Source organism: Vanessa atalanta, chromosome 7 (genome assembly GCF_905147765.1).
Source record: "Vanessa atalanta chromosome 7, ilVanAtal1.2, whole genome shotgun sequence".
NCBI lineage: Eukaryota > Metazoa > Arthropoda > Insecta > Lepidoptera > Nymphalidae > Vanessa > Vanessa atalanta.
The window spans coordinates 9,272,800-9,283,437 of record NC_061877.1 but is presented as its reverse complement, the minus strand read 5'-3'; the positions used below and the strand labels follow the sequence as shown (position 1 = coordinate 9,283,437).

Genomic DNA, 10,638 nt, shown 5'->3' with positions numbered 1-10,638 from the left:
TTTAAAAACATTCCGTATGAGGTCACACTAATGTACATACCAAATACGATATGTTGGCTAATAACAGCACTCGAGCGCTTGAAATACAACTGCATAAATAAAGAATAGCGACCGCGTAACAGGCGCCACCAATCAAATGGTCACTTAGCTATACTCCAGGGCACTATTAAAAAATTAAAGTACATGGAATTTGGAACTCTATACCATTGTATTAGAACGCATTTAGGATATTCGAATAGATGTTTTTTATTCTGTGTCGTGCTAATTGCCCCTAAGCCACTTGTGTGCCACAGACCATTTAATAGTTTACAGTTTTATGTGTTTCTTGTAAAATGTTTATAACAATTTTTACGGCACATATTAAGATGTATGTCAATTCTACTTTTATTGTACATATGTATTTTAATAACCGCCATGGAATAGCCTTTTATTTGATGAACATTATTATCATCGTGGACTCTATGCCTTCTACAATAGCATAGCATTTTCTTAGATAAATTATATTATTACAGTGGCCTTTAATGCCGTGTAGCCGATCGTGTCGTGTTCATCTAAACCTATTTTAATTTCCAGGACTCCGACCTGTCAGTCTTCGAAACGACGATCCGCTTCGTGGGTGGTCTGCTCTCCTGTTACGCGCTGACAGGAGACTCGTTGTTCCGCGATAAGGCTGCAGAAGTAGCGGACGCTTTGCTGCCAGCCTTCGACACGCCTACCGGTCTCCCATACGCACTCATTAATCCATCTAATAAGGTAAGTTTATTGGCACCTAATATTACTCGAATTTCCCTTATCTAATTTATTTAGTAGAGTATTGTTTATCTCAGCTTACGTCAACCCTCACACTTGAAATTATACTACAATTCTATGGAGCTCTTATGATTTTAATTCAATTATATCTACGTCGAGTCTAGTTGCGGTTGGTGTACGATATTCATACATTTCAAGACACCTAGAATTTGTCCAGTAATGTGAAATCGAAATGTATAATGTGCTGTTCTATAATTACACTGAATTCCGTCGACGTTGCAAACAAATACATACATCATTAACACAAAAAGATTTAGTCTCTGACTCGAGCAGAAATACGAGTTAAAAGCTACGTATACAATTATCTCCCCCCGATAAGTTTCTGGTTAAGTAATTCAACTCGCTCGCTGTCTTTATCCAATAGATTCTTGTACAGATTCACACGCTTCTATCTTTTTAAAGGCAAAGAAAGAAGATGATACAGTATATACTCTGACACAGAAAACCGAGAGCATTAAAACTCATTGCTTTTACGTTTTTATTTATTTTTAATTTTATTGTGAATGGTTTACTCAGACCCCGGAAAGATACATCCGTTTACCCAGGGATAAACAATAACGAATTTTACATTAAAAGTAATAATATATAATTAATATGCTTTTTGCAATTAATCCATGCTGAAAAATGACACAGATACGTAAAAATTATGTATAAACAAGGCACGTTCTGTAATGCAAAATGACCATGGCTTGACAATGACTATGTTTTTAATCATTTTAATTATATCGTACATATTGTGTTCGATACGAAATGTGAACCTCGTCGTATTATTCTGAAATGTACGCAGCCGAAACTACGGGTCTTAATGTAGAAGTTATGATGTCTGATGACATCATAATTCAGTTTTAATTAAAAAATACATTAAAAATTTATTTTATTAATTAATATATTATATTAAATTAATTATCCATACAGATCTGATAGATGCGTAAGACAATTTTAGTATTAATTATTATTAATACGTTTCTTTCTTATCTCTATTCCTATACAATATAATCATAAAGATACGACCACACCATCACTAAATATGCAAGTAATCTGATAAATAAATTTAACGTAACAATGACCGAGTATGATATCAGCTCGCTATGGGCTTAGCGTGAGTCAATAGTGAAATTAAACGAGATACTTTATCACAATGTTTATAAAGCCACCAGTTCTTTCACAAATATAACACTTAGAAACAAAATCAATGAAAAATAATTAACACTCTTTAATTATCGTAATTCATATGAAGGTCCTGTTCGGTCTCGTCTGTATAGTTACTATCTATATGTCAGTTAGGAGATCGTCATGACGTATCAAGGTGAGAGGCTATGCGACTGTTATGTGAAATAAATAAATAACATTTATTTGTAACTAACTGAGTCAATCAATTTTACACGCTTTAAATTTGTGCTATAAATTAAATAAATATGTACCTAAATAAAGTTTAGATTGTAATAACTCTCAATTCAATTCAATATTTTGAAAGCAAAGAATGACTCCTAAATTTTATTTATTTGTAATTTTTTTTGGACATTATTATTTAAATTATATTTCGAATGATAAGTTTTTCTTGTTATAATCATAGCCGAGAGAATGACGTAGACCAGCCAGCAGTAGAACACGTTGAGCAAATACGTCTCCACAAACTCGCAGTGGAGGAATTTATCAGAAAAGAGGCATTTGCCCAACTGTGATACTCGCTGTTATAATAATTATTACTTAATAATGTGCGTCAATTTTAGATTCACGTATTCATATATTGAATCTAGGTCTTCTGGTGTAGATCGCCTATAAGTTTTTTTGTAAATATATTTATGATAAATTATTTCATAAGTATACAAAAAAAACGAAGTATTATTCTGAGCAGGTGTATTTGTGATAGTATCAGCAGCCTATCAATACTATCTGTAACTCGGTGCAATGACAGCAACAATTCTACCGCAACGAAACATCGCGAATGTTGTGATTCTGAATCTCGAAAGATTTACATGTTTAATTAGAGCGGTTGATTGTGCTAAATAACGATACGGTTAATGTTGTTACGTTTATTGCCAGACCAACGACTGTCTTTGGGTACATTTTGGTCAAAATAAGTTATCTTCTCCCTCCGAAACTTTTTTAAGCTTAGTATTCGTCTTAATTAATAGATGACTTTGTTGTAACTTTATTTTTTTAATAGATCCTCAAATAGGAGTAGACTCAATTATTCACTCGTGCTACTGATCTTACTTCTTATCAAAATCCAAATATGCTTTATTCAAGAAGGCTTTCAGGAGCACTTTTGAATCGTCATTTTACAGAACTGTATTGAACGTAAAGCTATCAGGGAATCGGAATGTATATTCCCCGAAGAAGAACATGCGAGAAACTCAGTAGTTACTCTTTTCCAATATTTGAGGGCAACGTTATGTCAATTTAATACAATTGTATACAATATATCCTCCCTGAAAGTCAACAAGTATTAAGTCCACACCTTTTTATCATCTATATAATCTTGTGTTGAATAATATGCCTATAAAATTATAAATGATCTTACGTCCGCTTGCATATAGTAATCTTTAGATTAAGCTTTTAAAGCTTGATAGAACTGTCATAGCCATATCAAGTTGAAGATGATAAACGATATGTAAATAAACATAAACAATATACTTCTCGATCTTTCTTTAATCTTTTCGTCAAGCTATATTTTTAATTAAATCGTCTCCAAATCGAAATCCGATGCTCACTGCAAACCGCTGGCAGTTCGTTATCACATCAAAGCCCGCCGACTCCGCAGACTCGCTCGTTATCATTCCCGATACGATGCTCTCATTAGCCCACCGACCCTTCATACCTTATTCTTATCAATAAAGGATTGGTTACGAAATTAATTCGTCGTATGAGCAAAGCGGCGACCGCATCCAACTTACCAGCCGTTTGAATATAAAGTTTTGATTGGCATTTACCGGTCTTTTCTGGTTTGCGATAACTGGTAAGCAATTAAGACTTCCGTGCAATCTTTGAATTATTTTAATTGCATTAAAATACTTTGAAGTAAATTCAAATAAGTATTATTATAAAAGGTAGTTGATACTTTACCACGGTACTCAGTCAATGTTTTTTGATACAGCGCTCATTATAAATTATAAATACACTATTGTTTATTCTACGTAATAATGATATATCATGTTAGAATATGAAATTAAAATATTAATTTAATATTATTTGTGGGCCATTGCGTTTTCGTAAAAAATGTTCACGCGTTTTAAAAGTTTTGTTGTGAAACTAATACAGTTTATCTACATAAATATATGGTTTTAGATTCTATATTTGCACGTAACATAATTTTATAAGGTCCAAGCAAAAGCCAAGCCTAGTCTCAGTACTTATAGATCTATTCTCTCTCGCGCCCCTCCACATTAAGTATATACAAATAGATACTATTATATAAAAAAAAAACAAACGTAATGACTCCTAATTCACATTGATCCATTTTACAACGAATTGTAATTTCTCAAACAGTACAAATAAATCCTCGAAACAAAGAGATATTTACAGACAGAACTAAATTTCAAGACGAATTCAATAGGATCTCTTATATCTTGTAGGATATTTTACGTAATACTCTGTATTCAATGGAAGCTCCCGTTACAGTTCTTGACAATCGTCCATCATTGACATCGACATTTAACGATCTCCCCAATTATAATATATACTTACAGCAGACTTATCAGCTGAAGAGTCGATCGATAGGTAACAACAAACGCGGATATTTGTTATTCAAAATATTACGTTTTCATTACTTATCTACGAACACTTCGTATAATTTCATATATGTATAAGGTTAAATATTATAAATGCGAAAGTAACTGTCTGACTGTTCTGACTAAACTAATTATCGTATCGTATCTGGATTCAGACAATAGCTTTGATTTTTATGAATGTGTTAAAAAATTACCGGTGTTTTCTCAACTCCTATCCGATTACTTAAATAATGTTATAATGATTTTAGTGATAATGATTCGCGAACTACTACATAAGAGAAAATATAAAAGTCTTTAAATAAACGGGGACCAGTGGCGTAGCTAGGTGGACAAGAGCCCCGGTGCATAGAAAAAGAAACGGGCCCTCAACCCCTCTTGAACTAATATTGCGCTTCAAAATTATAGATAGGAATAAAAATAGGATAAAGGATACATTGAGACGAACATTAATAGGCTAAATCCATATGTCATATCTATTCAAAGCTTAGGCTAGAGAGCCCCCTGAGCTCCGGGGCCCTGGTGCACTGCACCACCTGGCTCTACGATAGCTACGCCACTGATGGGGACATGTTTTTTTTTTTTTGTAATGCCTATCTGAAAGAAACTACTAAACGAATATGTATAAAAATTATAGCAGACGAAGCGGTGCATTTCGACGATGATGGTTGTACAATATCCGTAACACTGACGTGATGATTTAAAAGTGCTTTTGTGAGCCTACTTGAATAAAGATTTTTTTTACTTTGTTCAAGGAGGTCTATATCGTTTGCACGTTTTGCTTGTATTATATAAGTATAAGAAAAATGTTTTATAGTACAATTTAAAGGTAATTCTTAATTAATAGTCTTACGTACGTTTATATTGTATGTTGTAGGCAAATCGGCAATACCACTGGGCGGGCGCGAATAGTATTCTATCTGAAGTGGGTACTCTCCACATGGAGTTCACTTATTTAAGTGACGTCACTGGAAAGGATGGTAAGCAAATGTTTGAATAATTATTATATGTATTGTTAAAAGAATAAGAAGAATTTTAGCTCGAGTGTATTTATATGATTTTTTTTCTGTTAATGTTAGTATCATTGGAGAGGTCTTATTTGTATGTGCCTTTTCAAGGTTTCACATGGTACCCAGCGATAGTTAATAGTGGTGAGGTTTCTCGGTGATCACATAGTGACTGCGGCTATTTTTATTAATATCAATATCCACATAATGATTCTCTGTTTGTAGGTTCAAGTTACCATCTAACCCAATTCCGTTCGCGATCTTTCGACATATGACAAAAATTACAGTATTGCAAACTGATTAACATTATAGATATATTATTAGGTACTTTACTTATTAATCAATAATAAAGCGAATTTGAAAGTTATCTTTAAGAATTTTTAATATTTTTTGCGGATAAGTAAATTTGTTCTGCGTCCGGCAAAAATATTCCCTCAAAAACTTAACGTATGACCTAACACGGGTTTGGTTTTTTTTGTATCACATAATAACTATTGAGAATGAATAATTACTACGAATAATCAGTGTGAACTTAGATTGTAAAGGAGCAATACTAATAAGTGTATTGTTTAGTTTACAGACAGAAGGTGGATCGTATCCGCGAAGTGCTCCACAACATACAAAAGCCGGATGGCCTCTATCCTAACTACATCAACCCACGAACAGGACAATGGGGTCAAAGTATGTATTTTGCACTGCTTGAAAATTCAATGCAAATTGAGTAATAGGCACTATTGTGCGCAATGGTTAAAGTTCATACAAACTTACTGACTCATTCAACTGCACATGAAAAGCACTAGGCTTAACAATATGGTTCAAATAATGTTTTTTTTTTTTGTGGTAGGGCTTTACTCATAAGATATTCTACCGCCAAATAACAGTACTCAGCATTGCTGTGTTTCGATTTTAAGGATGAGTGAGCTAGTGTAACTAAAGGCACGAGGGACATAAAATCTTAGTTCCCAAGGTTGGTGGCGCCTTAGAGATGTATTAATAATTAAAATTTCTCACAGTGCCACTGTCTATAGGCGTCGGGGACCACTTACCATAAGGTGGCCCATTTACAGGTCCGACCACCGTTGTCATAATAAAAATTCAAAGTTTTAATCTCAAATCTTTGTTACATTATGAATTGATATCTCTTATTCTATCTATTATTTATAATGAAATTAATTTCTCCAGAAGCCATTCATGCCATAAGTTCCTAACATACACACGAGTAGATCTTTACCTAGTGGGGCAGTTACTAGCTATAACTGTTCAGCGTGGTCAGTTACATTGATGTCTTATCTAAGACTCCCGTGGTCGACTTTGAATATATTACAATTTTGTTTTTAGTAGAGCGCAACGTTTCCATAAAATGTAAAGTTTAATTGAAACGAATTGAATTTTGACTTCAAAAGATTATAATTTAAAACATAAAATTCAAATGTATTCTTAATAAAACATTTCGATATTTCAGGGCACACCTCCCTGGGCGCGCTGGGCGACTCGTTCTACGAGTACCTGCTGAAGGCGTGGATGGTCTCCAACAACGAGGACGAGCAGGCGCGCGTGATGTTCGACGAGGCGATGCAGGCCGCGCTCGACAAGATGCTTCGGATATCGCCCTCGGGGCTCGCTTATCTCGCGGAGGTCAAATACGGCAGGATATTCGAAGAGAAGATGGACCATCTGTCGTGCTTCGCCGGTAAAATATGAACATATATGATAATATTTAACATTAATAGATTTACATTTAAAAAATAACTGTATTTTGTGTCATTTTAATTTCCATTCAGTCAAATATTACTCGTTTATTTCTCTCAAGTTCGCTAATTAAATAAATCTTATCTTAAACGATAAAAATAAAGAATATAAAAATTAACTTAAAATGAGAAATTACTATTATGAACTATGTTTTTAACGTGTCTCGAATACAGTAAGAGAAATAGATTAAAGTAATTAAGTGAAAGTCTCCCATAAAATCCTCACAACCTGCATCCTGTATTATTGTTTTCCCAATAAAAATGCAAGTTTCTACGGCTCTACATGTGACATATTTCGTCGCCAGGCGGCATGTTCGCGCTGGCGTCCACGACGCTGCAGAACTCGCTGTCGGAGCGCTACATGGACGTGGCCCGCAAGCTCACGCACACGTGCCACGAGAGCTACGACCGCACGGAGACCAAGCTGGGGCCCGAGGCCTTCCGGTACGGTCTATGTTACTTTCTAACATTAAAATTTCGATTTCGAAACGCTGTCAGCCTAAAATATCGGCAGTCGTTTGAATGATTTCATATAATTAGAAATCAAAAGGAGAATTCGCAATGTAATTTTGTACATTTCAGATTCTCCGGCGCAGTGGAGGCGAGAGCGATGAAGAGCAACGAGAAGATGTACCTGCTGCGGCCGGAGACCTTCGAGAGCTACTTCATCATGTGGCGTCTCACCAAGGACCAGAAGTACCGCGACTGGGGCTGGGAGGCGGTGCAGGTACTGACTTAAAAAATATTGGAAGACGATGTCGTTGATTTGCAACATCGGTCTAACACATAATATTTTTTTCTTCTCCTTTATATATGAAACTGTCGCTCGTCGCTATACAGTTTTTCAGAATTAATAACGTAATGATTTACTTTTACCGATTATTTTTTTGATACATATTTAAATATTAGATCATCCTTAAATAATTTCAATTCTGCTGAAAACACATTTATTACATCATATGTACAGAAAAATGTTTACACTGTACGTCAACAACTCTGTAATGCCGCAGGCGCTGGAGAAGCACTGTCGCGTGGAGGGCGGCTACACCGGGCTCGTCAACGTGTACCACTCCGCGCCGCAGGGGGACGACGTGCAGCAGAGCTTCTTCCTCGCCGAGACGCTCAAGGTGCGCCCCGACACGTGCGCACACGTGCGTACATACGTGCGCGCCTCGCACGCCCCGAGCACCTCCGCACGCACTCGTGTATACGGTGCCCGGAGCTAGTGTTACGCTCACGGGGACAATGAAAGCAAGCAAAGCCGTTGGTTTCTGCGCGTGATTAAGATAGTTGTCCGAGTTTGCCTGCGCACATCGGCACTACAGTATCTCCTACATAGTCGCTTAGTATTCAAAATTGGCCGTTTTCGTCCCCAATAGTCCAAAAATCCTTTATTATATTTTATATGACTCGACTCTAATGAAACGTGTATCTTTCAGTACTTATACCTGCTGTTCTCGGACGACTCGCTGCTGCACCTGGACGAGTGGGTGTTCAACACTGAAGCACATCCCTTCCCCATCAAGGGGAAGAACCCTCTGTACCGATCGGCGAACAAACTCATCGCTAACTCAGGAAACGAAGACAATCAGGTTTAAAACGAACATTCGAAATATATCAAAATTGTTACAAAAATAACTTGAGAAAAGATTGATTGAGACTACAGTACGTTGTTTGTGTTCTTAATTTAACTAAAGGTAAATTTTAGTTACAATTGAATGTTGAACGGAATAAATTACAATAAGCCACGATTACTGACATATACAGTTATCGAGTTGTGATCCAGTGATTTATGTGTATTCCAAACAATGTGTGTTTCTATCGATACAGTAATGTTAGGGGGGTTATCTATACAAATAATCCGTGATAAAGAAAAATTGTTCTAATAATTTCACCCATGACTATCGAAGTAACTGGCTCTTTCGAATAGTTTGAATTTTATATTAATTTCTAATTCCAGTAATATATAGATAACGATTCTTACTTAAAATAAATATCTAGGGATTAATTGAAGCTATTTATATTTGTAGAATATTTTTGAAATTTTGTTGATATGGAATTGTTTATTGATTTTTCAATCTAGGAAATCTTTATAAATACTAAAAACAAAAATATTTTGTTAATTATTCTTATAATAATTTAAAGATATTGAATTAAATAATCTAGACAGAATTGACATTTTTCTAAATAATTGTTTATTTAAGTAATTGTATTGTATTTATAAAAGTGAGCTTGCAGCAGAAGGCATATCTAAAAAATATTAAATTTTAATGCAATATTGTAGTCGAGAACTGTTTTAGAGACATTCGTTATTGTAGACGAAATGTAGTGTACTATTACACTGCTTAACTATGTAATGTCATTATAGTAAATTCTGGCCCGCCATGTGCGTTCTGTGCGTGCACAATTATAGGCCGTGAGAGACAAGTTCCGACTTACATGTGTAATGCTCTGGTGGAAGATATTCTTCCCAAAGGTCCGAACGCTGGCGGCGGGCTCGATGTCATTGAAACTCTTAAAGGAAAATGTTAGACCGTGTATTGTAAATTATAATATTATTGTATATCTTAAATAATACGAGACGAATAAATATATAACGTAGTGTAGTCGAACGGTAAAATATACATTGGAATTTTAATGTGAAATTGTTTGGTATTTCGTTTATTTTCAAGTGCTTAATAGAAATGACTGAATTAATAATGTAGTCAATTAATACGATGGAATTAGTCTCAAATTGGATTTTTAAATTGTGCATGATTTTTTTTTAATAAACATTTTTTTTCCATTTGTTTTTGACAATGCCCCATGTGAAATTATGTAATTTCGTAATTTCTTCATTTTCAATTTCATAATATAGTTATTCCGATTCACTCGCTTCCGTAAATTTGTTTATGCGTCAGTTGGAACAGTTCCACTTGAAATTTTTTGGTATGTTTTTAGGTTTAAAATCTTAGTTGCAATTAAGCCAAATTTTGTTATTTTTTTTACGCTTTTTTATTTTTATTATTACAAAAAAAACTATATGTATTATTTTTATTCTAATATCGTTCATGGACATGTTTTGAGATTTTCATGATAATTTGTCTACTCTTCAACTCTTCCTCTATTTAGTAATCTTATGTATCTATGTTATGTAATTATTATTAGATCTCAATGTTTATATATTTGATTAGATAATATTTTAATATGCATTTAATTAAAATCGATGGAGATGTTTTTTTTTTTCTTTATAAATTCTTGGTGAAATTTATTTTTAATGCACACCGTTGTTATAGCTGTAGCGGCCTATATAATGTCTTACATTATAATTATGTAATTTTATTATAATTTAGATAAGGGCATTGT

At 34.4% G+C, this 10,638-nt stretch overlaps 1 protein-coding gene across 1 annotated transcript in view; it reads left to right on the top strand.

Annotated features, from left to right (window-relative positions):
- Nucleotides 1-9,291, top strand: part of LOC125065266 (mannosyl-oligosaccharide alpha-1,2-mannosidase IA) — a 61,154-nt gene extending 51,863 nt beyond the window's left edge. Inside the window, exons 3-10 of the mRNA XM_047672787.1 lie at nt 574-753; nt 5,416-5,518; nt 6,119-6,226; nt 7,008-7,235; nt 7,599-7,737; nt 7,876-8,020; nt 8,304-8,420; nt 8,733-9,291. Of these exons, the coding sequence (XP_047528743.1) occupies nt 574-753; nt 5,416-5,518; nt 6,119-6,226; nt 7,008-7,235; nt 7,599-7,737; nt 7,876-8,020; nt 8,304-8,420; nt 8,733-8,891 (1,179 nt within the window). The 3' untranslated portion in view covers nt 8,892-9,291. The remainder of the gene's footprint in view (nt 1-573; nt 754-5,415; nt 5,519-6,118; nt 6,227-7,007; nt 7,236-7,598; nt 7,738-7,875; nt 8,021-8,303; nt 8,421-8,732) is intronic.
- The last annotated feature ends 1,347 nt before the right edge of the window (nt 9,292-10,638 follow it).